At 45.6% G+C, this 27,467-nt stretch overlaps 1 protein-coding gene across 1 annotated transcript in view; it reads right to left on the reverse strand.

Moving 5' to 3' along the window:
- Positions 1-27,467, reverse strand: part of PRUNE2 (prune homolog 2 with BCH domain) — a 272,917-nt gene that overhangs the window by 72,207 nt on the left and 173,243 nt on the right. The window contains 4 exon segments of the mRNA XM_019463559.2: positions 7,146-7,911; positions 8,266-12,331; positions 12,333-14,834; positions 18,013-18,171. Of these exon segments, the coding sequence (XP_019319104.2) occupies positions 7,146-7,911; positions 8,266-12,331; positions 12,333-14,834; positions 18,013-18,171 (7,493 nt within the window).

Raw genomic sequence — 27,467 nt, forward strand, 5'->3', positions numbered from 1 at the left:
GGGAGGAAAGTGGAGAGGTCAGGGTACGCACTCCAGGCACTCGTCGGGCTTCTTCCCTGGCTGGCTGTGCCCCTCCACACTAGGCCTCTCTGCTCTTCTCAGGGAAATGGAAATTCCTGTTCTCGCTTCTGATAATCACCCTCCCCTTCCAACCCCCGCCCCCCAGGCCTCAGATAACAGCTATACCGTTTCTCTTCCTGAGCTACTACACCCTTCCTCGTGAATTCCTCATACTTTGCTTCTGTCTTTGCAAATACCCCCTTTATTAAATATTTCTCGAATTGTCCTCATTTGAATGTGTCATCTCTCTCCTGCTGGGTCCCTGACAGACAAACATATCCTGCTTTTGAATGCCATGACTCCTCGTCTTTCTCAAATGCCATCAGTTTTCCTGGGAGTCTTTTTTTTTCTTCCTGACTTTAGTTCTGACATTTCACCATTCCAGCTGGAGAAATACCTTGGATTCTTCCTCAGACCAGAAGCCAACACAACACGAAAGGGCTCCTCGGTGGGTGTTCCTCCCACGGACAGCTGACTTGCTCTATCCACCTCGTCTTGGCGTTCAGGGCTTTCTCTTGCTGTAACAATCCTTTACCACAAGCTACCACATCTAGAAATAGTTGGGAAAACTCAGATGCACCTCGAAGGGTTTTGATTCTCTCACCTCCCTCTGGCCTCTGGCCACACGAGTTGGCCCGCAAACCACAGATGGGGAGAAGCTCACTGATACACAGGAACCGTCACTAATCTGCTGTGGTGTGAAATACGTGTCCAGGCATGAAAAGGGCTCAGTAGGTCGCATGACAGTGTGAAGAGTCAGAGGCGAGTTTGGATTCAGTTATTCTCCAAACACACTCTGAGAATTCTGCCCATTACACTTGATGCACCCCTCCGTGGGACAATGGGAGGAGGAAGAAATGCATTCACCTACAGAATTACATTAAAAAAAAAAAAAAATGATTGTTTCAGCCTCTGTGTCTTACTCACAAGCACTAGGCTGGAAGGGAGAAGGACGTAACTTCCAGTCCTTGTTTTCCCACTTTCTCATTTCTGGATGACATTAACAGCTCATCTGCTGAGTTGGTTTGTTTATCTATGAAGCTGGGATAATAAAACTGGCCCTATTTGTCTCAAATGGCAGTTGTGCGAGCAGATTTATTTGAAGTCTGCTCTGGGTAGGGCTGGCCAGAGGTGGAGAGGTAGGAGGGGCTGGTGGAGAGACTTGGAGAAAAAAAAAAAAAAAAAGCAGAATTTTTTGGGGTTTTTTGCCCCAAAAGGAAGGGGCGCCTGGGTGGCTCAGTCGGTTAAGCGTCCGACTTCAGCTCAGGTCATGATCTCAAGGCTTGTGAGTTCCAGCCCCGCGTCGGGCTCTGTGCTGACAGCTCAGAGCCTGGACCCTGCCCTGAATTCTGTGTCTCCCTCTCTCTCTGCCCCTCCCCAGCTCACACTCTCTCTCTCCCTCAAAAATAAATAAACACGAAAAAAAAAATTTTTTTTTAGGGAGACGAAGGCCTGAATTGAAGCGCAGATTTAAAGAACTTTTAATGATACTTAATCGCCACCAAACATAACACACCAAGTGATCAAATAGAATTACGAAAATAAACGAACGCATACTCAGTGCCAAGCTTGGTCTTCCAGGGTTGGTTCGGGGCAAAGCCACGTAACCGCGAATAAACAAGGCAACGCTGTAGTTGATGGGGTATTGGCTTCCCTCGGAGAAAGGGCAAATGCGTGCAGCTGGGCATCAGCCTGTCCAAACAGCAAGACCCAGAGAGGGGGTAGCATGCGCTCAAAGAGCCTGATTCTTCTGAGCGCCCAAACGTATCATTACCCAACACGGAAAGAGTCAGGTTATTTCTTTACCTGTTTTTTAAAATTTTTTTTTTGTTGTTTTTATTCTCAGCATTCACCTGGGGGTAAGACCCCACGTGCTAATTCCTCAACCGTAAGTCCCAGACAGAAAAAGTCCGGGTTTAGAAGGTCTCGTGAAAACCGTATAACGATTTAATGGTGTCACGGGGAAGAAAAAAAAAAAAAAAAGGCCAACGTTACTCATGCAAAAAGAAAGAATGCACAGAGATGACCATAAGAAGCAGGTAGTGTGGATATGACGTCTATTGTGTTTGAAGGTCATTTTTACTTTAGGGAGTACCAAATAACTCACCTCCCGGAGCGAGATGACAAGCTACAGCTCCACAAATACAAGGATCAGGTTCTTTCTAAATACCTTTTCAAAAGCACATGCACCAGATCTCCCCCTCGCTCACCTCTCCTCTGCCTCTCCCTGCCCTGCGGCCCTCCCCTGTGCATGTATCTACAAGAGACCAGGCACACAGAATCTGTTTTCTTGCTCTGCTTGGAAATTATTTCCTTTTATCAGCCTGCACAGCTCTTTCCTTACCCCGAGACCCAAGGATCGATATTTGTCCATCGATCATCCCATTGTTATAGAATTCAGATGGTGGTGAGTTTACAAAGGTTAACGGTTTCATGCTCCTTTAGCATGTTGTTCAGGCTTTTGAATATAACCCACAATCATTAATATTACGTGCCAACTTGGCTAGGCTACCTACGGTGCCCGGTTATTTGGTCAAACGCCAGTCCAGATAATACTGTGAAGGTATTTTTTTAGATGTGATTAACACTGAAATCAGCAGACTTTGAATAAGGCAGATTCAGCAGACTTTGAATAAGGCAGATTATTCAGAGAATGTGGGTGGGCCTTATCTAGTCAGTTGAAGGCCTGAGGAGCAAAGTCTGAAGTTTCTCCAAAAAGAGGGAACTCTCTTCAAGTCTGCAACAGAGAGACCCTGCCTACGTTTCTGGCCTGCTGTCCTGCAGAATTCAGACTCCAACCACTCTTGCTTGAGGTTCTAGTCTGTCCTCCATATTTTGGACTTGCCAGTCCCTAAACCTTGGTGAGTCGATTCCGATTCCTTGAAATGCTTTTCCCTCTCTCTCTCGATCGATAGAGAGATATCTATTATTGCTCCTACTGGTTCTGTTTTGCTGGAGAAACCTGACTCGTACATAATCACGTTGCCCTTTTTTTCACACAACACCCTTGCAACCCTGCCTTCTTTAAAATAAACACATAAATGGCTCTTCATTTTAAGAAAACTGTGTTTGTTGCAGACGACTGTGCCGATGTTCTCTGTGACCACATCGGGAAGATCAGGCATACCCATCCCTGTCTCGGGAATTGCTGTGCGATTCTGAGCTGGCGGCTGTACTGCTGGAGCGTGACCGGGGTGTTGGCAAAGTCTCTGGGAAGAGGGAAGACTGGGCCTGGGAACCAGAACACGGTGCTGAAAATCTCAAGGGAGAGTTTCCCTCCCACACTCATAACAAGTTTTGTTAACAAGAGGCAGTCAGTGGAGTACAAGGGGAAAAGCCACCTCCTAAAGCTTCCTCGCGTTTTGACAATGTGGCTTGCTGCTCTCAGAACGGTGTGGGAGCTGAGTGAGGGGGTGCAGCTGGGGGAGGGGAGGGCCAGAAGCCAGTTTGTGGCTGAAACATCATGTTGCATACACTATCAGCTCACTTCTGTGGTTTTTTTTTTTTAATATTTATTTTTGAGAGAGAGAGAGAGAGCAGGGGAGGGGTAGAAAGAGGGACAGAGGATCCCAAGCAGGCTCCGCACTGTCAGCACAGAGCCCGAGGTGGGGCTCGAACTCACGAACCATGAAATCATGACCTGAGCCGAAGTCAGACACTTAACGGGCTGAGCCACGTAGGCGCCCAATTTTGAAAACCCAATTTTTTTTTTTTTTCAGGACAGTCTTGATCCTGTCCTATGATCAAATTCTGTGTCAGATGTTTCCAGATTTTTAGTAGGAAAAATAGGACTATCTTATATTGCTTCTGGGATTACCTTCCTGTGTCCATGGTTTCCTTCCCCTCACTCTTTCTAGCCAACTTGGCTGACCTCTCACCCTCTTCTTTGCTTTTCCAGATTATGACCTTCCTCTAACACCTGTCCCGAATTACACCTCTTATGGCCACAGTATGACTTTGCTGGGCCTTAGGCACTGTTACCTTCATGAGCTCCTTCCTTCAGTCAAAAAAACCCAAAACTTTTATTTTACACCTGCATTGGTAGAAAAAACTATAATCCACACAGGAATATAATCATTTTTTTCTTTAGGTTTTAAAAGCATTTCAGAGTCTCACAGGGGCCCTTTAACGTATCGAGCATTTCAGAGTTTTGCAGGGGCCCTTTAACATATTGGGGCCCCTGGACACTCTGCCTCCTGATGCTGTTGGATAACAGGCCACCCCTTATTCCTCCTCCACGAAAGCACCCTGTATAAATGCCTCTCTAAATTCTGACAGAGAGATGGAGGGAGAGTGGGGGAGGAGCAGAGAGAAAGGGGGACCCAGAATCTGAAGCAAGCTCCAGGTTCTGAAATGTAAGCACAGAGCCCAGCGCGGGGCTCGAACCCACAAACTGTGAGATCATGACCTGAGCCGAAGTCAGATGCCTAACCGACAGAGCCACCCAGGTGCCCCGATGCCTCCCCCCTCTTAGTTTACTAGCATTGGCACACACCCTGGACACAGAAAGATTTAAATTCAAATCCCAGCTTCTTCACTTTCTAACTGGAAACCACAGCAAGTGATTCAACTTTCCGAACATCAGTTTCCTTCCTTGTGTGATTCCTGCCATGGTAATAGACAGGTAATATACAGGGCTCGGTGCTCCCTGACAAGTGCTCGTGATACATATTTATACATGTGTTGGTCATTAACTATCTTGATTTACATGTTACACTATTAGCCACCTCTTCACCTGTGTTTGATTCCCTTCGTAAACTGTCACCTCCCATTGGGAGTAAGTTTTAGCCCAGGGGTTCTCCAACTTAAGCGTGCGGCAGAATCACCTGTGTTAAGGCACTGATGGCTGGACCCCACCTCAACTTCTTGGTTCAGGAAGAGCCTCGAGTGGGCTCAGTAATTCGTATTCCTAACGAGCGCCAGGTGATTCTGAGGCTGCTGGGTTTATTTTTTGACTTCTGTAGTCGCTACCCCCCCAACGTGGGACTTGAACTCATGACCCCAAGATCAAGAGTCGAATGCTCTACTGACTGAGTCAGGCAGGCACCCGGAGGCTGCCGATTTTAGGACCCTACTTAGAGAATCACTGTTTCAGACAACTCTGCACCCTCTCAAAACCTAGCACAGAGGGGAAGCTTTTAAATACATTGAGAGTTAACTATTTACGCAAAAGGTAATACAAATGCCAGCAGGAGATTCTGCCCCCCTCCCCCGGTCGTCAGAAAATGTTCATTACTGCAGGGGCTGAGCAGAAAACTATGAGCCAAGAAACTGTATTGAAAGAAAGGGGGGGTATGGTAACACCTAACAGGGTCATCTGCGGGGTTGCGGGGACACGTGCAAAACGCAGACGAGATGCCAACCACAGCTCAGCCAAGCCCAGGCTGCCTGAGTTCTTAGCTCAATCTAGAACAATGCCAGCAGGGCTGCTGGGATGCATCTGCTACTCTCTTTCAGATAACGGATCTGGGGTCTCTCGGGAAGGAAATAGCTTGACAGGGAGAAAGAAAGATGAGGCCAACTGAAGAGGTCCGGGTTTCCGAAGCTGCACTTGAAGACCAGCTTTTAACTCTTTGTGGCACTTTCCCAACCCTTACTCTCTACCCCTGCTGTTCCTTCTTGCTTTTTGTATTCCTTTCATGGGGAAATGTCGTTTGTGAACACCATAGCTCTCCCGGACACAGTCTGTTTACACACAAAGTAAGTTCACACAAATGGAAACTTGAAGAAAGCCTTGAGATCCTCCAGCCCAACCCACCAATTTTATGCATGACGAAATCTGAGCGTAGGGTTAATCCTAAAATACGTAACCAGTCATGGCAGAGCCAGGCTGGAATCTGGATTCTTCGACTCACAGTGAGTACATGGTATGCATAGTTCTTTATACTCCCTAAATGAGTAGGAAAAAGATACCTTCTTTTCCACTGTATTTTAATTTTTTTTAAATGTATATTCATTTTTGAAAGACAGAGAGAGAGAGAGCACAAGCAGGGGTGGGGCAGAGAGACAGGGGGACACAGAATCTGAAACAGGCTCCAGGCTCTGAGCTGTCAGCCCAGAGCCCGAAGCGGGGCTCGAACTCACGAATCGCGAGATCATGACCTGAGCCGAAGTCGGACCCTCAACCGACTGAGCCACCCAGGCGCCCCTCCACTGTATTTTTAAAGAGGAAAGATGACCTTCCCCTTTACTGGTCACATTTTCCCTTTTGTCCCTGGGAGCAAGAGGGCTTTATCGGGACAAATGAAAAGAAATGAACAACCCTCATTGGTATCAACAGGGCCTTGGAGCTTGAGGACAGAGATCACATCCTGTTCCCTGCTATATATCCACCAGCTGCCCAGAAACTCGCACGAAGCAGATGCTCAGACACCATATGATGAATGAACGAACAAACGAACGAACGAACGAATGAATCACTTGTTTGCCAATCTTCCAGCCAATTGGGGAGTGAGGGTTTCCCACTGAGATTTTTGAGCCTGCTGAGGCGTCTCCTTAGCCCCAAGGAGTCAGGTAGATATCGCAGAAAATCAGAAGTGCCTTTTATGTAAGATAGGCAGTGTGTCTGCTGGAAAACTATTGGCTTTGGACGTGAAAAACCTTTGAAGCCCAGAGGGTTCACTCTGATTCTTCGAGGTGCCCTCACCAGCGTGTGCAAAATAAAGGGAATAATACCCAACGCCTCAGGGGTGTTGGAAATATTAAGTGAGATACTGTGAGCAAACTGCCCTCCCCTTTCTGGTTCCAGATGCCCGTTTAAGAGTAAGGTAAGAGTAGGTAAGATAAGGTAAGGTAAGGTAAGGTAAGAGTAAGGTATTGAGTAGGTGGTGTAAGAAGAAGGATTGGAAGGGTAAGTTACAGACTCTGGGTGGACACTGAAGGGGCTTTTTTGGCTAAACACACACACAAAGTATCATTGTCTTTGTGGCCACGTAGCAGCTGCTTCTCCTGAGGGTTTGCAATACATAGAAGCAAAGCTCCTATCATCCACGTATTCTTCGTATTCCACAGGCCTTCACCATTTCCCCAGTTTTCGAATACGATGTTTTTCAGGAAAAAATAAATAAATCTAGCTTTCTGCTTACCCATTCGGTCTCAGCTTCCTCGTTCCGGGCTCAAGAAACTCTGTCTCCTCCTCCATTTCCGTTTCAAGGATCATGTTTTTCTGAGAAGGCTGTGGTGAAAGCATTTCCCATTCATTGTCATGGGCGACAGCCTGCAGCATAACTGCATCCGGGTCAGCCCCGTCCCAGCTCTTGCTCTTCCGCGATTGGCTGCCCAGACCAGAGGCCTCCTCTAGGGCTAAGGATTCCAGAGGCTTCATGCCTCCTAGAACTTGCATCTGGGGACCCTCGCCCACGCCACAATCAGAGGTTGACTCCACAGCTTGGCCAGCCCATCCAGGCCCTGAGTTCCTAGCTTCCAACGACTGGTCACCAACCTCGCTATGGCCCAAGACCATCCAATTCTGGTCTTGCCCAGGGCTTTCAAGAGCCGATCTCTTCTCACCTTGGGGAGACAGTCTCTCTGCAGAATGATATTGTCTTTCATTTAAAGAGGCAAGCTGACATGAATCCGGGAAGCCGGCCAGCTGAGTTCCTGGCATCTCTTCTTCTTCAGAACCTAAGTGAAACTCGTCTAATTCAGATGTGTTTTCTCTTGCCTCGAAGGCCTCTGGCTTTGCGGGTGAATTTTCTTCATGGTTGACGAGTATGTAACCCATGTGTGCCGCGTGATTATCTTCATTCCTCTCTGTGTACCTTTCTTCCCTGGATTCCGCTGTTACCTGCTCAGGCCCTTGGGTCGGAATTCTTTTTTCTTCTTCCAATTCTGATATTCCCTTGCTGGCACCTAGAAGTGGAAGGTGAAGGAGAGAAGAGGAGAACAAGCCTTCATGAACACATCATGAGATGTGTGATCTTTGCAAATGCCCCATCTAAGGAGAGAGAGATTTAAGAACTTTTTTAGGGTTTTTTTTTGTTTTGTTTTTTTGGAGAGCTGTTTCATTTTCTCATAGGCTCTGAGAAAGGTATTACAGGAGCAGCAGACATTATGACTGCTGTGACACAGGACTAGGGGAGGCATGCATTGCAAATGAAGTTAGTTCCTCTCTTCCCCGCGTTGGTAGGAAAAGCTCAGTTGACAAATATGTTAATTGCGTGAAAACAGCAGTTTCTGGGGGTGGAGGAATGGGTTGTTTCTTACCATTTGGTGGTCCTACGTCTCCACCTGCTGGTGAATCCGAATTATCTGTCTCTACTTCCCAGTCGATGTTGGACGGAGACAACTCAAGGTTGGGGTGGGCTCCTGCTGGCAAAGAAACGGACTCGGGGTCTTCATGAATATGCAGGACAACCAGTTGTCCAGGCTGTCTGTTGGGGGTCTCGGCGTGGTTTTCTTTGCTTTTTTGATCAGGAAGGGCGGAAAGCAGCATCTCGGCTGCTTCGGCCCCTAGAGACTCATCCTCTGGAGACTCGGCTTCCTCTGTTGTTTTGACACCAAGGGTAGGTTCTGTGAGATAGGACAAATCAAAGGGGGGTGTGTAAGGTGCCAGCGAATGCTTCAGGGTGTCTTCTTCCAAGGGAGGGTCACCGCCATAGAGAAAATACTCAGGCTCTTTCATTAAATCTTCATCGATATTTTGGCCCATGACATCATATTCGAAATCACCCCACGAGGCTTCAGACGAACAGACCTCTTGCTTCCCTGCATCCCCGTCAACTGGCGTTTCTGGATTGCCCTCAGATAATGTCAATTTACTCATGTCATCTATTGTGCCCGTGGATGTGTTAAGACCTGAGGCATCGCTGAAGCTGTGGTCAAAGGCAGCTTCGCTTATGTCCAGGCAAGTGTCTGAAGCTAACGGGGCGTCAGGAACCGTGGCAGAATTCTCAGTAGCAAAAAGTTGCTCCTCGTCCAACAAGGCTCCTGCATCTGTCTGACTCTCAGGAGAGAGGCCCTCTGACACCAACAAGCTGTTGCTGTCCATCGTAGGCTCCTGGAGAGTTACAGAAATACCGGTCCCCACGTTTTCCGTCATTGGGATTGTTCTGTCGACGAGTTCCAAAGCCGGTGCTACACCTGGGGCAGCAACTTTGTCTGCTGCTTTTAAACCTGTATTGCCTTCACCATTTATTTCAGAAGGTTCAGGAGAACCTCTGTGAGAGGCAGGCTGAGATGAGCCACTTATGTTCACTTGATCACTGATCGGAGGCAGTGGGATTACATTTTCAGAATATACTTCTGAATCGTACGGGACAAATTCCTGCCCAGGCTCCCGATTGGGTTCTTCATCCATCTTTGGCTCGGTGAGATATAACTCACTGGCTTCCCCTTCCGGTCCCACTCCAGCCCTGACGAGCTGTTCAGTCTCTCGCTTTGCTTCATGATCATGGCATATATCAGGGCTGTTGGAAGCCTGAGAATTGCTGTCACGGTCACAGTGGGTCAGTATATCTGGATTCTCACCATCTGCTTTCAAACTGAAGGGCTGCTTAGCATCTATCCACAAGTCAGGCGAAGCTGAGGCCAGTTGCCCACCCTCCTGGAAGTTGCCATGTAAAATATCTGGAACAAATGTGCCTTCGGGGCTCTCCCTAGGAGGACAGACATCCCATTCAGAGCCCGACTTCTTTATCAACTGGGTGGAAGAACTGACAGCCGGGAAATCTTCTGAGGCAATGCTGGAATTTGTTATTTCACTGGGGTACGATTTTTCTTCTTCCCACCAATTTGTTTCCTGACACTCCACAGTCAAAACATTAGATATGACACATTCATTTTCATCTGTGTGAGTAAACGTTGCGTCTGGCTGATCCCAGACGGACAGCGCTGTATTCTGACACTGCTGCTCTTGGGTAGGTGTTTCGGAAGTCAGCTGTTCACCAGCAGAAGACAAGAAGGTTTGCTCTCTAGCATCCTTTTCTTTGATTTGGTCCAATATCACAAGCTGGCCAAGCTGATCCGCTTCTGGGTCTGGCTGTCTCGGTTGAATGTTCCAGAGTTGCTCATGGGAGTTCTCCTCATTGCTCTCCAGAAAGGGTGACCGGTGTTCATCACCGAAGGGCTGAGTGCAATGCGTTTCCATGGGTTCAATATCACCCTGGGTGGGTACTCCCCAGGGACTCACTTTGTGGTATCCTGAAGAATTCATCTCTAACACACTACTTGGGTTGGGCAATTCCCTTTCAAATGTGCTCTCCATCGGTCGTCCTTCTTGTAGAGAGGCATTCCACCGCTCGGAGCGCTCAGCTGAGAAGCCAAGTGTTTCCAGTTTGGAATAATTCTCATTCTTTGATTCGCTTTTGGGAGATAGCTGCCAGATGGTCTCTCCCGTCTTCCCCGTTTCTGGAGAAGATCTCATCTCTGTATCCACTGCTGTAACCTGTAGTTTGGTCTCCTTTAGCGGTGAGAAATTCCAGTGATCGGGGCTGCTTTGTTGGTTGTCACAGAATGGGTCTGGCTTGTTCTCTCTTGCTTCTGAATTGCTTACGTACGCAGGACACTCCTCAGACTTGGGATCAGCGGTGGCCAAGAACTTACTAGGTTCATTCACTGAATCCCAAGCTCTGGGGTCGCTCTGAGCAACTTGGCAAGTGCCCAAATGGACCTCTTTCTCCACTGACTCTTCATCACCTATGCTGTCGTCATCAGAACCTGAACTTGTTGAAATGAACTTGGCATCCTCTGGCTGCACGGTTTTAGGAAGGTCATGGTCATTTTTCTCCTGCTGGCTAGCCACTACATACCTTTCCTGATATGCCTCGGAATACTCAGAACATTTGCCTGTTTCAGGGCTGGATACAGAGGAAAAGGAATCACCATCTACTGAGTCATTCCAAATCTCTAAAAATTTAGGAACCTTGAGGTCTAAGCTCTTTTCAAACCTGTCCATTCTGTTTTTGTCCGGGTCCTCCATTTCAGTAATTACTTCTACTTGGCCATCGGTAGTAATTAGTTCAGATTCTTGGTGACTCTGTTTGCTCCAATCATCTTGATTCCGCTCCTGATGCCCCATATTGGGTCCGTGTTCCCAGGAAGGCAGTGGAGCTGAGGAATCATTTAGGCCAGGACTCGATGCACTCGAATGTGTATACTCACTAGAAATACTATCTCTGCGATAATTTCCTGATGAAGAAGCTCCTGGAAGGCTGTTTTCAGTACTCTCAACTTCAAGATTCTTAGTAATCTCGGAATTTGGGACACTGACCTGCACATCACTGTCTACAGAGCCATCCCAAATGTCAAGGCTTTGGGGACATTCATGGCGTGGCTCTGGGTTCACTCTCTCTGGTTCCAGAACGTTACACACTTCAGTGCTCTCAAGACTCATTTCGGGTAAAGATACAGTTTTTGTTAAATTCAGCCCAAGCCCACTGGAAGTGTCAGTGGCGTCATCTGAATTTCTGTGATACGGGAGGTGCTTGTCACAGGTCTCTTCTGCCCGCAGGTCATTTGTGGACACTTCTGCGCGCACATCACAGGAACCTGGATTGTAAGACCCCCTCTCGTGCTCTAAAATCTCCCGGGGTTCCTCAGTCTGAGGGCTGGAAGGGACTGAGAGAGAGTTGATTTTGCCGGATTCATCGCAGATTTCTTGATGTTCGGATGCAACCGGGGAAGAGCCTTCCCGGTCACTTTGCCCTTTTCCAGACTGCTCCGAAGCTCTGTCTGTCATCTCCTCCTCACGGAGGTGCTCCCTAGCAGTGGCTCCACGGCCTTCCTCCTCACCTTCGCTTTGTCCACAGCTAGGACCTCTCCATGGATCTGAGGGTCCAAAATGCCCTGGATTCTCAAAGTTGGTTGCCAAGGATGTCGCATCATGTGGCAGGGTTCCTCTGCACGTGTCCTGCTTATCAGGATCAAGGGCACCTGACTCACTGGCTCCAGAGGCTTCTAGCATGTCTGGGATACAACTGTCCTTAATTTTTTCTGATGAGTTGGGAGTTCCAGAAGGAGCTTTGTGTTGTTCAGAATCTGTGACATATGAGGGGCCTGGTAACATTAACGAAGACATGTCATTATCTCTCATGACGGAGTCCCAAATACTGTTTGCGATCAGCTGTCCACTTTTTTCATTCAGTGTGTGATATCCATTGGCAGGAGTGTCCTTGCTGTGCTCAGAAGATGCGGGGAGTTCCCAATCCCCCTGATTTGCTTCCTGATACTCCACACCCCATGGCTCCAGCTGTCTCACCGAGAATCGGGTCTCCGGTTCAGCGCTTTCAGTCATGTATCCTTGTGCTTGACCTTCGCTGGAGATTGCCACCCCCCGCGCTACAGTCGTCCCAGTCCAAATCATTATCCATATCGGAGATGGTCGCAGTGGACTGCGTGTCCTCCAGAATCACTCTGTTCCACAAGTCGAGGCTGTCAGGGGCCGCCTGGCGGGAGTTTGTGCTGCTGTGCAGAAGCGTGAGCTGTCGGTTTGTTTCATTGTACAGCTGCATCATGCTGGGGTCGTCGTAACTGGACAGGCTGCTTTCCCCGATGTCATCCTCCATGGAGATGTTCTTATCATCTGTGGGCTCCGTCCTGAGTAAATCCTTCTCGGAGTTGTAAGTGACATTTGTTTCCGAACTGGTATCTGCATCCGGTGAGCCCCACATTTCTAGGTTCCCGGGACCTGAACTAATTCGGTTTCTAGGTGGCTGCTGCGGCGACTCGGGAGGCATTTCAGTCTCCCCTGTGGCAGAGTTAGCATCTTGTGACTCAAAACGTCCCTCTTTGGCAAATGGCTTGTTTTCTGTTTCTTTTTCGTCTCCAGCAAATGTTGGTGAAGTATAGGAGTCAGATGTGGAGTAGTTGGTATCTAAGGGGGAGGGCACCGAATCTTCCCCTACGTTGGATGCACTGTAATCGGGACATTTGTATAAGAAGGAATCTTCCCAAGGTGCCAGGACGTCTGACCCTCCTTTTTTGATACCCTCCTCAAAAAGGTTCCAGGAGTCTACCTTTTCATACACCTCCCCCCTAATTTTTGGATCCAGTAAGCCATTCTGATCTTCCTTTGTCGGTCTGGAAGTATTCCACGCGTGGTCCAGATCGGATCTGGGGTTTCCAGATATAAGGATATTATCCCTGGAGTCGTGGTTCTTCTTACCCCAGATTTCTGGGGGTGCTTCGTTATTTGCCTCACTGGGTGAATTGTCTTCCGAAGGAAAAGAAAACCCACTTTTTGCCATGGCCCATTCCCTCGGGTCCCTCACAGAAGGCGTCTCGCCGCTCGTTGGGTGCAGATTCCAGGTATTTGTCAAAGCTTTGGTGCCATCTTCTTTACCAAACGCACTCCAGGCTGGGAATGACACCGCAGCGGCTGGTTCCCCACCTTCCGTGGGATTTCCCCACGGCTCCGGCATCGCCGTGGGAGAGCGATCAGAACGCCACAAGGCAGCAAAGTCTTCGATCAGGTGGTGTGCCCCCTGAGGAGAAGCGCTGGGCAGATTCGATTTCTCTGTGGGCACGTTCTGAAACTGTAAGTGCTCCTCATTTTGGTCCTGAATATTATGGCTGCCCAGCCCAGGCTGACCAAATTCAGACTCCCAGGGACTTGACTTTGGGAATTCGAGACTCTTTGGTGGAAATATAGAATCTGAGGCTCTCCTGTCCACTGGGCTTGGCTTATGGTCTTTCCATGACTCGGGGCTCTGGAAGACAGACTCCTGTTCACTAGAACTCCATGTGTCTGCAATATTTTTAGAGTCAATTTCCAAGCCACCCCACCAGCTGCTGCACCGTGCGCGGGTCTGAGGCGGCCCTATGTGACCCGTGTCTACTGCTTTTGGGGTCACATTTTCTGGGTAGAGTAGAGCTGGTTCTTCCGTGGATGGTGAACTTTCTACAAAGCTATTCATAGGTGTTGGTGGGACCCGCTTTCCAATATTTTTCAGCCTTTCTGGTGAAGGAGATTTATCTCCCACAAAAGCTGTCAGGCTCGCATTTCTTTCAGAGTTATCCTTGGGACTTTCTGGTCTCTGAACAAATTCCTCATCAAATTCCACAAGGTCGTCTTTGCCAGCCTCTGACAAAAGTGAACTGGATGAATATTTGGACGTGTCCATCCCTATGCCATTGATTTCTTTAGGCCCCGTCGGGGGTTGTCCCTCTGATGAATCACTATTGGGGAAGAAGTCATCTGCAGGAGAGTAGTCTGCAGAATGAGAAGATGGTTGGGACTGCCCAGAAGCCATGGTTGCTGAGTCAAAGTTGAAGAGGTCAAAGGATTCCCTGTGTTCTCCAGACCGGGCATGCTCCTCTGGGACTGCTCCTTCGGGGATGGGACTATAGGAGTCAAACCCTGGGAGGAGGCTGTGGTGAGGCCCGGCACCTTCTCCCACTGGACTGTCATCACTGAGGAAAACCGAGCTCTCCTTGGATGAACGGCTGCTCCTAATGGTGGCCAACCCGCTATCTGGGCTGACGAGGTCGATGTTTACATCCACCTGAGCCTGGTTAGAATCGTTGAGATCTGGAGGGTTTTCTATGAAATTCACGGAGCTGGGCTGTGGCTCTACGTCAGAACCATACAGCTCCATAATCCCGGAAGATCCCTGGGACAGTGGGGCGCTGCCTGCCACGGCTTCCGTTGAGGACGTCCGGCTGTTGGAGACCATCTCTGGACACCTCCTGTTGATGACTTCCTTGACGAGAAGGAGCACCTGATCACAGGTCACCAACGGGTTCTCCTGCTGGTACACCAGGATCTCATCACAGCCACATTCAAAGGGCTCCAGCTCCAGGCAAGGGTTCTGGCTTTCTTCCAGTTCGCAGCAGATCTGTCAGGGAGGCACAGGGGTTTGTGTGAGCACTCAGGCACTCCTTGCATCTTCCTTAACTTTTCCTAATAGAAAATTGATCTGGGTTCATCCGTCTACAAAGAAGACCTCAAACAACTGAAAACTGCGTAACGTAAGACACGGAAAGTCCCACTTACTATACCACCGGCTCTTTCTACAATCCCATCCAACTGGCTCTTCTTTGAACTCAAAATCCCACTGCTCAATTTTGCTTGCTTCTGAAAGTTACAGGTTAAGAGATTTGCACCACGTAAATCCTTTCCTTGTCGTAATACGATACCGTCCTCCAACGGGAGTGCAAGTTAAGTTTGCAGAAAGCAGAGACAATGCTGGTTGCTGAGAACTAGGGGAACACGTGTGAGAATAAGGGGCAATCAGGTGGACAAAGGGCTTTTGTTTAGGACCAGGCACCGGGGACCTGCTTTTGCCTCGGGAAGCCTCGTAAGGGGAAGGAGAACATAGGGAAGAGAAAGCTACCAGAGGTGGAACTTCCTAACAGCACTTCGGGGGCCCCAACGGTCTCTTCCCGCCCCAGGGAGCATCGACGGGGAGCCTGGAACAGACAAAGCTCACCTGGGAGGCCAAGAGAACGTGTGACAGCTGGTGTGAGGCCAGAACCGGGCTGCAGCTCTATGATTTGTTTAGGAAATGTCAGGGAAATCTGGCACATCGGGCTTTTGAAATGGCCCCACGGGGTCAGTGGCGGGAACAACAACAATAGTAATAATATATTTGTTATTGTCATCATCACATAGGTGATGATGATAATAATAATGAACACTTGTTGAGTGTTTCCATATGCCAGGCACAGTTTAAAGGTTTTATGTGCATTATCTTCTCTAATCCTCAAAATAATTCTGTTACAAGGTAGGGATCCTTTGTCCCCGTTTTGCCAATGATCAAACAGAGACCCAGCAAGGTTAAATAACTTGTAGTTAACAACTAAAGGAGCTACGTTTTGAACTCTGCAGAGGCTGACTTTTCATCAACAGTGATCACGTGGACACAGAGGGATTGTCTAGAGTAGTCTTGACCTTGTTCTGCTCAGTGGAACCGTCTCTCACGTGATGGCTGGGGAAGCCCGTGGGGAAGAAGAGAGGGAGGCAGGGCAGAGCTGGCTCAAGGGGGTCTGATCCCTTTACCTGCTCTCCCACTTTTGTCTGTTTTAGATTAACCAATTTTTAAACCGATTTGCTGCTAAAAGTGATTTGAAAACCACCATGGTGGAGGCTTAGGAGATAGAAGTCTGCCCCTAGGAAACCAGTGACCAAAGATAAATAGAGCTTTGGAACCCAGTGCAGACAAAAAGCACTGACAAAGCCACAGGCTGGTGAGGCAACGCACAGATGTGTGAGGGTCAGGTCAGAAGGGAGGGTAGAAAACATCTGTAGCAGGAGCAGGGGCTCTTGCATCTTTGGACTGGAGAATGCACGGAGAGTCCGTGAGTACCTACGGTCACATGCACTACAGCCAAGATGGATCTCTCGGGGGACAGAGAGTGACGATGTAGAACACGAAAGGAGTCAAGACTTTGGCTGTAGCCACCTGCGGATAGACCTGTTTATGTCTATCCGTTAATAGATAGATTAACGGTGTCTAATCCGTTAATGAGGAAAGATTAGCGAGAAAACTGTTCGACATTCGTGTCGTCCGTCTTATAATGAATCATGTAGGTTCTCATATTAGTTCTTAAATACACCCAGTTTGGCATTCCAGTGCCCTATTTTGATTAATTTTGTCTACCTCTTCTATCATTTCCAAAACGTTGGGTTAAAAAATTCAGTTGTCAACCGAGAGGAGCTGGCTAATTAACCAGTCAGAATTGTAGTAGTCGGAGACAAGCCAACTTTGATTAAAGCATTAGGTCACCAGCTACTAAACACTGGGCACCAAATAGGTATTTAGACAGGGACTAAACCTTTTTACGTATGACCGAACAGGAGTCCTAAGCAAACATCATCCACAGGAGGACTTGCCCTTCTTTGGGTGAAAAAAGATACGCTCTTTCCCTTTTCGGATTTAGTCTAGAAGACAAACAGATACGGGGATCTTTTAAAAGGCCTTTTGTGGTCACGAGGGATCAAAGGTGCAGCACGGGGAATATAGTCAATGGGATTAGTGTGCCAGAGTTATACTTGTGAGCACAGCATAAGGCATGGAGTTGTGGAACCACTAGGTTCCACACCTGTCAACTAAACTTAAGGCAAAAAATAAAAATAAAATAGATAGAATAGAATAGAATTAAAATACAATACGATACAATACCATGCAATAAAACAAAAACAAAATAAAATAACACGCCCTGGGTGGGGGTGAAGGGGGTCAAAAGGTATAAGCTTCCGGTTACAAAACAAGTAAGTCCTGGGGATGTAATGTACAGCATGGCCACCATCGTTAAAAATAGTGTGCTGTGTACTTGAAAGTTGCTAAAAGAGGAGATTTTAAAAGTCCTCCTCACACAAAAACTTTTTTTTGTAACTGTGTATGGCAATGCATGTTAACTAGACTTCCTGTGGTGGTCACTTCAGAATATACACAAATATCGAATCATTATGTCGTACCCCAGACACTAATACAATGTTGTGTTTCCATTACACCGCAATTTTTTAAAAAGGGCCGATATTTATCTCACTGCCGATTTTAATTAGGCGGGTTTTTTTTTTTTGGTAATATAGCAATAAAACTAAAAACTAAAACTCTGAAGGAAAGCATTGCGAATGAAACATTTTTATCAGTCAATGGCCCAATGTGCAAAATACCCCCAACATTTCTTTCTTGTTCTTTGATAGTATTTTGTTTTATTTTTTTTAATTTTTCAATGTTTATTTATTTTTGAGAGAGACAGGGTGAGCAGGGAAGGGGGCGAGAGAGAGGGGTCAGAGAATCCGAAGCGGGCTCTATGCTGACAGCACATGGCTCAATATGGGGCTCAAACTCACGAACCGTGAGATCGCAACCTAAGCCGACGTCTGGCGCTCAACCAACTGAGCCACTCAGGCGCCCCTACCCCCAACATTTCTTAAAACTCCCACTCCTGAGCCTTATCTCTTGGGTCCATTTCTCTGGGCCACCAGTGCGTTCCCACGTTCCACCGCGTGTTGTGACAGCCACCAGGTTAGGAAGCAGTGAAATGGGCCCGAGTGAAGGAGGTCCTTACCTGACTGCACAACTCGAGGTTCTGGGAGTACACGGCAATCTGTCGTCTCGGCTGCTCTTCCTCCGACAGGTAGCTGGCCAGGAGGATGAGGACGTCAAAACCGAACTTGTCTGCAAATGCTTTCAAGTCGCTGCTGATATTGCTGTGAAACGTACAGTTCTGAAACAACAACAGGCAATTTGATATTAATGCCAACTGCCTGGCTTTGGGGAGTTGTGCCACCAATCTGTCCGGCGTTGCGATATTTCGTGACAGATATTCATTATCAGACACAAGCAAGATGGACACACAAGCTTGCAAACTCTCGTGCTCGGGCTTAAAATGACCTTTGCTTGTTTGTTTTCCTAACCCGGGAAAGGAAGGAGTCTTGGCCCTTATTAAGGTAGTTCAGACAAGGAACAAATATCTCAACAGGGTTTTTTTCCCCTAAAATATTTCTTTGAATGTTAACTTTGTAAAAACTACTTTTCCTTGTATTGTTCCTAGCATGTAGGAAAGGCTGCTGTTATTACAACCTATCCCTAGAAAAATAGGAGGAAGTTGTTGTTCTTTATTTGTAATTGTTTCCCAATGATTATTACAACGCCAAGAAGAATCCCTAAGGATGAATCTAGCTGAGTTAATGGTATGCTTTTTATTCCAGGGTAGAAGTCTGGGAGATTTATGGAAGGACTCTGACGTCACATCTTCTTGCTCTAAGAGGCAGCTAAGAAGGAATGAATAATTGTAGAAAAGGAATGAATAATGGTGCTACAGAGCACCCAGACCTGTGGCTCACATCACCTTCAAAAATGTGCCCGTCTCTTTGAGGTTTATGAACTGCAGTGACAACCACTTTGTTGGCAGAGTCGTCTCTCTTTCTTAAAGAAGAGCAGTAAAGACCGTCGGTTAGGCATAATGCCTGGCACATACGAGCTGCTCAGAAAAATGTTTTTGAACGACTAGAGAGACTTACCCACAAAATCTGCCTTTGCTACATAAACCTCTATCCAGCATATATATTCGATCATCATATATAGTCTGTTGCGCTACTCAGTGAAAATCACCACCACGTGCACAGGACGTGCACAGGAGATACACGTGCACAGGAGATACAAAGGACTCTGTTGATTTCTGTTCTGTTACAAAAGTCATCAGCACTATGCACGCCGCTGGCAAAGTATCAAAGCAATGCAGAAATACATAGCATCAGAAGTGAAAGAGCCAGGCACCCCCTCCTCAGCCACTTAGGGAGAGCTAGGCAGGGCACCGCACGTAGGTGCAGGTATTTTCCGCGCCCAGATTACTGTTTGTATGTGGTAGCTTCTCGAAACTAGTGGATTTCATATTTGTGCCTCAGATTATTTACCAGCTGCTTAGAATACCTGTAGCGCATGTAATCTGTAATTCTGCTGAGTTGAATCTCAAGGTCTCTGAGGCCCCTGAGAGGCCACATGAGACACCTGCCAGATGTGCTGGCCCAGCCCGTCACCAGCGTCCGCACCTCAAGGAATGTTTGTTGTCTCCTTCTGTGGCAGCCGGCTCTCTAGGCGTCTCACCAGACCGTTTCACTTTTTGGTCACAGAGCGTTGCACAGGGGAACTCACAAAGCTCTCAGGATATATTGTTGCCGAACACTAAGGATCTATTGTACCGACTGGGTAATGAAATTCATGATGTTCAAATACAATAGCTTTTGGAAACATGGGTATCCAAAAGCATAGTGTCCGTTCCCATGCTTTTTATTTATTGTCCAAGTGTCATGATAACAGTCTTTAAACAGAAACTTAAAAAAAGTCCACTCACTCACAATAGAGGTAAATATTTAAGATATTTTTTAAAGTTGCACCTCCTATTATACACAATGTACATTCAATAGATGAAATTATTTCAGATCATCATTATCCCTCAAGACAACCTCCGCACTGAGCTTTCTGCCATCAAGAATTATAAAAGCAGACATTGGGGTGCCTGGGTGGCTCGGTCAGTTAAGCAGCTGACTCTTGATTTCGACTCAGGTCATGATCTCACGGTTTGTGAGTTCCGCGCTGACAGCAGGGAGCCTGCTTGGGATTCTCTCTCTCTTCCTCTGTCTCTGCCCCGTCCTGCATCCTCCAGACTGAAGGCTTTGGCCAAAAAGCTCAACAATTTTCCTTTCAAAATATTTTTTTCACTGTGTACATAAAATCCCCCATATGCAGTTATAAGCCCTTGAAAGAAGGTCCAACATTTATTTCGAAGAGATTTTCACATTTCCTAACACCTGTCACAAGACTCCCAGCTAGGTCATTGGAACAAAAGAAGGCAGGTTTTACCGGTATCCGAGCACAAGATTAGGATTCATTACATTCAGCACTATTCAAAGCCATACTTGTGGAACATTTGCTATTCAAAACTGTTGGCTGAGCTTCAATCTGTCTGGATTCTTCTGTGTGAAAAGGACGGCTCTGGGATCTTGCTGGACTCAAGTCCAACAGCATTGTCAACACCAGCATCACGTTCAAATGCAGAGGCTCGGGCCATCCCCCAGACTTACTGAAACAGAAACTGCATTTTCCAAAAAATCCTGGGGGATTCAAACGTGCATCGGAAATGGGAAAGCAATTTCAAGAAGGGAGGCATTTGTTCACCGATACGGTTTCCTATGAGAATCTGTCTTTGGATCCTTTCAACGTGGTCATTTTACTGGGACTTTTACTAACTCACACCATCGGCTCCTGGTTCCTCATACCATTTTCAACATAAAAGTCACCCCAGGAAGGGGGGTGTATTTCTGAGCCACTGTGTGGCAAGTTCTTATTTATTGGGTCCAGTATTGGGTCTCAGATCCTCTATTTTCATTATGTACCTCAAGAGGTTCTTAGGATCAAGCTCCGTGGGGTGACACTCTCCCAGTTTTCCTCCGGGTGGCCCCCAAATCCATACGATCAAGGATTGAAAAAAAAAAATAAAGCAAAGATTTATGAGACTCCCTTAGGCACGTTGCATGTTACAGTATCTCCAGAACAGAGATCATCAACGACTGTGTCCTACCTACCCTCATAGAACTGTCCAACCCAGAGTGGATCTTCCTGGCGTTAGGATGTCAGGAGGATCGTGTTTAAAACCGAATCAAACGAGGGAATGAGTGAGAATCCTCGGGAATCTGGGAGGCAGAATCTGTTCTGCTTTTATGCCGGTGCTGTTTGCATAGGAGATAATTTATTATTGTCTTCTAGCTACGCAGGGAGTCATGTGCTGTGACGGCTCTTATGTTGCTGACAAGCTAGGCTGGCCCTGAATAAATAGCACTTTATCATCAACCCAACCCAACTGTAGATACAGGTTGGCATTTTGTTCCCCCCCCCCCACCATCTGCCTTCTACCTGATAAATTACTGTTTTAGTTACATGTATACAAATACTATTTGTTAATCGGCTCAAATGTCTCCAAAATGTCTCCTCCACCTTAAGTTAAAATTATATACATGTACGTAGGTATAGCTCACTCGGTTTGCCAAAGGTTTAGAAAATAAAGAGCTCCTACCTTAACTTACCACCCACGCCCCACCACACGACCTCCCACATTTGCAGTATGACCCCCAGCCTGAGACTGCAACATGGAATTTACAAAGGTACTTTACTAATCATTAAGGCTGGAAACTGACTGGCAAAAACCCAGCCTATTCCAGTACATCAGTTAGGGACAAGGAGAAGTCCTCCTGGTCATCATCTTTGCCACTCATGGGTCCAAAGATTCGATCGTTAAACATTTTTAGAGGGCGTGAGTCCTTTTGCCCGAGTGTTTTCCAGTTTGGGAATGAGTAGGAAGACCGGGAAATGTGGGGAGAAAAAGGTTTTATTATTTCCCAGCCAAAAGCTAGGGTGAGGTTGTTGTTCCCGATGACCAAGCACAGGGAGACAGAAATGCCACGGCTCTCCTGTAACATGACAACCGAGAGAGTGACGGTGAAAGTGTCCAAGAGATTGACTACATTTGTGGTTGAAAGTTCGCAGACAAACTCAGTGGAAGATTCCATTCCCTCCCAAAACCCTGATTTAGCTTTTTCCATCGCTCTGAAAAATTCAGTGTTCATGCTCCATGCTGATAGCTAGAGTGCATGATGTGAAATAAAGGTGATCTAAGTCATGTTCAGGAAACACCTGAGTCCTTAAACGTGGATATTCCTTGAGAGAGAAAAACTCACTCTTGTTACATTGCTCCTGTATTCCTACCTTCTGTTGTCCCCTGGATCCCGCTGTCGGGTTTCTGCCTCCATCGTTCCCTTGAAACCGCTCTTCCCAAAAGTACCAATCGCTTCCAAGGTGCAAAATCCGAAAGTCGGCTTCCTGTTCCGACTCTATATGACTTCTCTGAGGAATTCCACGAGGGTGATCCTCCCTCCTTCTTGAAACACTTCCTTCCTTTACTCTCCCGCCCTCACGTTCTCCTCGGTCTTCTCCCAGCGCCTCGCTACTCCTCTGTCACCTTTGCTGGCTCCTCGTCTTTTTCAACCTCTAAATGTTCATGCCTCAGATTGTGTTTCCACACCTCTTTCTCTTCTTTATCTCTACGTTCTCTTTGGGGACCTCATCCACCTGCATGGTTTTCAAATCACCTGTCTGCCAGTGACGACAAGCTTCATCCACCTGAACTCCACCCTTGTCGATCCACATGGTATTTCCAGGTAAATGTCTAATAAGCATCTCAAATAAAATGAAACCTACCTCCATCCCAGTTTCCTCCATATCATTAAATGGCCCCACCATGCACCCAATTACTTATAATCAGTCCTTCCTGCAGCATCAAAAGGGAGCTTTTAAAAATGTAAACAGAGGGGTGCGTGGGTGGCTCAGTCAGTTAAGCGACCAATTTTGGCTCCGGTCATGATCTTGTGGTCCGTGAGTTCAAACCCCGCATCAGTCTCTGTGTTGGCAGCTCAGAACCTGGAGCCTGCTTCATATTCTGTCTGTCTGTCTGTCTCTCTCTCTCTCTCTGCCCTCCCCTGCTCATGCTCTGTCTCTCTCAAAAATAAATAAACATTAAAAAATTTAAAAAAATGTAAACGACACTTCTCTGCTTAAACATCACTCAAAAGTTTCTCAATGCAATTATTATTATTTACTGTCGTTTTTTAAACGGGGAGGAGATAGTTTTAATGTCCTCAAAATCGAGTTATTATAAATCAGTGAGAAAAAGTAAACATGGCCATAGAAAAACAATTGGACATAAGACATTCACAACTGAAATACAAATGCCAATAAATATCTGAACTCATTGAGAATCAAAGAAATCTTTTGATAATAAAATATTTCATCTTCTCTTTTCTTATGGAAATGTGGTAAATAGTTCCAAAGGGGCATTCTCATATACTGTTGGAAATATATTCTTTTTTATTTTTTTACATTTATTTATTTTTGGGAGACAGAGGGCGACAGAGCACAAATGGGGGAGGGGCAGAGAGAGAGGGAGACACAGAATCCAAAGCAGGCTCCAGGCTCCGAGCTGTCAGCAAAGAGCCTGACGCGGGCTAGAACTCACAAACCACAAGATCGTGACCTGAGCTGAAGTCGGACGCTCAACCGACTGAACCACCCAGGCGCCCCAGAAATATATTCTAAAGAAATAATCAGATATACACACAAAAGGTTTGTGGACAACGCTATTCACTGGATCATTACCTTGCTAACTAAAACTTTGAAATGACCTAAATGTTCAACAATAGAGAAATGGTTAAATTAATTACGAAAGAGTCGCACAAAAGAATAGTATGCTGCTATTCAAAATCATGCTATCAAAGAATACTTAATGACACAAGAAAACACTCAAGAGTGTAAAAGCAGAAAATAATTTCTGTAACATATCAAAATAGACTATCATTTCTGTATGCATTCAAATCATGCATATTGAAATCTAATATATGATGGATATTAAGACACCCTGATGTGAAAGCTGTCATAATTTAGCCAATTGCCCAATTAAAATCTGACTGTGTCTCTGTTATTTTAGTGTTCCCTCCAAAGATACCAGTAAAGGCTCCGGACTCACCAGACATGAGCTGACCCTCTCTCCACTATTCATCAGCAGTGAGTGAGCGCGTTTACTTTATTCACTTCTCCAAGCTTTAGTTTCTTCATTTGTAAACCCCCATTTCATTGAGCTGGTGTGAGAATTAAGAACATGAACCTAGGGCATCTGCATGGCTCAGTCGGTTAAGCATCCTACTTCCGTTTTTGTTTTTTTTTATACATGCCCTAATGAACTTTATTTTTTTAATATAATTTACTGTCAAATTGGCTTACATACAGCACCCAGTGCTCATCCCAACAAGTGCCCTCCTCAATGCCCATCACCCGCTTTCCCCTCTCCCCCACCCTTCCATCCACCCTCAGTTTGTTCTCTGTATTTAAGAGCCACTTTCGGTTTTGGCTCGGGTCATGGTCTCATGGTCATGAAATCGAGCCCTGAATTAGGCTCTGCTCTTACAGAGTGGAGCCTGCATGGGATTCTCTCTCTCTCTCTCTCTCTCTCTCTCTCTCTCTGCCCCTCCCCTGTTCACATGTGCACGTTCTCTCTCTCTCTCTCAAAGAAATAAACTCAAAAAAAAAAAAAAAAAAAGAATTAAGAATAAGAATCAAAGAGCTGGCCCAGTGCCTAGCATGTAGCAGAGAAGTTAGGTCTCTTTCCGTTCCTGGTTTTTAAACTATCAAAAGGTCATTTGGAGAATTCACAAAATTGATCTGACTCACAGAAAGTATTTTATACATTTTGGTATGAGAACTGACTATCCCTATTAAAATTTCTTGCCTTGGGGCACGTGGGTGGCTCAGTCAGTTAAGTGTCTGACTTCAGTCCAGGTCATGATCTCATGGTCGGAATTTCGCGCCCTGCGTTGGGCTCTGTGCTGACAGCTCAGAGCCTGGAACTTGCTTTGGATTCTGTGTCTCCCTCTCTCTCTCCAAAATAAATAAACATTAAAAAATTAAAAAAAAAAAATTCTTGCCTTGTATCCTTTATAATACGTGTGAACTTTCGAATGATAATCACACACATTTTTAAGTCACTTAAGTGACTCACGTGAAAAAGTTTAAAAGGTGAGGGGATAGAGGAAGATACACAAAGTTAAGTGTGAAGCAAAGAGCTCAAATGTCCTTGACTGATAAGTGGATAAAGAAGATGTGGTGTATAAATACAAAGGACTACTACTCAGCAATCACAAAGAATGACATCTTGCCATTTGCAACAATGTCAATGGAACTAGAGGGTATTATGCTAGGCGAAATAAGTCAGAAAAAGACAAACATCATATAACTTCACTCATCTGAGGAATTTAAGATACAAAACAGATGAACATAAAGGAAGGGAAGCAAAAATAATATAAAAACAGGGAGGGAGACAAACCATAAGAGACTCCTAAATACAGAGAAGAAACTGAGGGTTGCTGGAGGGCTGTTGGGTGGGCAGGGGGATGCGCTAAATGCGTGATGGGCATTAAGGAGGACACTTGTTGTGACGAGCACTGGGTGTCGTACGTAAGTGATGAATCACTAAATTCTATTCCTGAAATCATTGTTACACTGTATGTTAACTAACTTGGATATAAATTTTGAAAAATAATAAAAAAATAAATAGTGTCAAAACCAAAAAAGAGATAAATACATAAATAAACATAAAAATTAAAAAAATAATGTAAGATCAACGAATGGGTAAACAGTGATTATCTCATTAACAAAATCTTTATCTTTTTTTTTTTTTTTATGTTTATTTATTTTGAGAGAGAGAGAGCACACGAGCAGGGTAGGGGCAGAGAGAGAGGGAGAGACAAAATCCCAAGCAGGTTCCATCTGCACTGTCAGCACAGAGCCCCACGTGGGGCTCGATCCCAGGAACTAGACCATGACCTGAACTGGGATCAGGAGTCTGACACTTACCCGACTGAGCCACCCCGGTGCCCCAGAAATCTTTATCTTTGATTGTAAGTTACACTCAGTGAAGGAGCTTCTGTTTGCCAATACACAAATAATAGCTTTTAAGGCATCACAAAATTGCATGGTGATTTTTTCCTCCTGCGAAGTCACCATGGGTACAGCCTGCTCCCTCGTTGCCACTGTTTAACCTCCAAGTGCCACGTGCCCTTCAGTAGATTTTACTCCTTATGCTGATACTTTCTATTTCGCTCCAACATTCGGGACCATACACATAATCCAAAAATGGTTGTCTTTCTTACAAATTATAAATGAAATATATTGAGAAGGCTTTCACTAAGTGAAATAAATTTTTTCTAATGTCACGAACCAGCTATTCCGGGATTCATTACGTTCGAGATTCTCTTCTTCTTGTAGGAAATAGAAAAAACAAGTGAGTAGGTCTTACTGGCGGGTAGGACAAAGATCATCACCAAGATTAAAACACAAGCGTGTACAGCTTCATTTTTTTGGCAAGAGTGAGTCTTAGAAACATAGTTTGACAATGCATAACTACCTTGCAAAGTGTAGTGACCAGCATGGATTGCTGAGTTACTGAAATTTAAGAGTATAGTTTGACATTTATACTCTGCACGGGTTTATTTCTAGACTGAAAACTTTTTTTTTTTTTCATCAAGATATAAGAAAAATGCTGAGGTGTGTACACAAATGTTCTAACTGAAAGCTTTATGATTTATGCTACCAAAATTCCGTTATGATGTTTAAAATATTCAGCAATAATAAAGTCTGATAATTTTGACAGGAAAATGATTTATGAGAACACAAAATGCATAAATTAAGAGATTTTATTTATTCTGTTTTTCATACACTCTTTAATTGGTAAGCAAAGATATTTCCCATGTTTTTGCCAGATGGCATTAAAAAAAAAAAACCCAAAACTCTATTGTTCTTATTTTTATAAGCTAGCCAAGGCATTTTAGCAGTAAAAACTTCACTGAGTCTATTAAAACTAAAATCTACATCATGTTTTGAAAACAGAGTCAGGCAGCACATAATACTTCGTAGCTAGAGAGAGCACTCTATTGTGAAAAGATTTTATGAAAATTAAAAATACTATATTATATAAATGAGTATGTAATAGACATATATCAATATGATTTTCATTTAAACCAGTAGTATATTGCCTTCCATAATTTAATCAAGCTCTGAGTCTGCATTAAGCACAGGCTTTGCATCATCTCATTTAAACTTTATTTATTTTTTAAAATTATTTAATTGAGAGAGAGAGAGAGAGAGAGAGAGAGAGAAAACGTGAGTGGGGTGGGGGGAAGGGGCAGAGGGAGAGAAAAAGAATCTCAAGCAGGATCCAAGATCAGCACGAAGCCCAATGCAGAGCTCGATCCCAGGACCCTGGAATCATGACATGAGCCGAAATCAAGAGTCGGTCGCTCTACCGACTGAGCCACCCAGACGCCCCAAATCTCATTTAAACTTTAAGATGCCTGATGAGGTGGGTAACATCATCTTGTTTAGCACTGAGAAAATAGAGGCTTCGAGAAGTGAAGAAATGTC

The sequence above is a fragment of the Panthera pardus genome, unplaced genomic scaffold (assembly GCF_024362965.1).
Source record: "Panthera pardus isolate Hobbes unplaced genomic scaffold, ASM2436296v1 HiC_scaffold_20, whole genome shotgun sequence".
In the NCBI taxonomy this organism is placed as follows: Eukaryota; Metazoa; Chordata; class Mammalia; order Carnivora; family Felidae; genus Panthera; species Panthera pardus.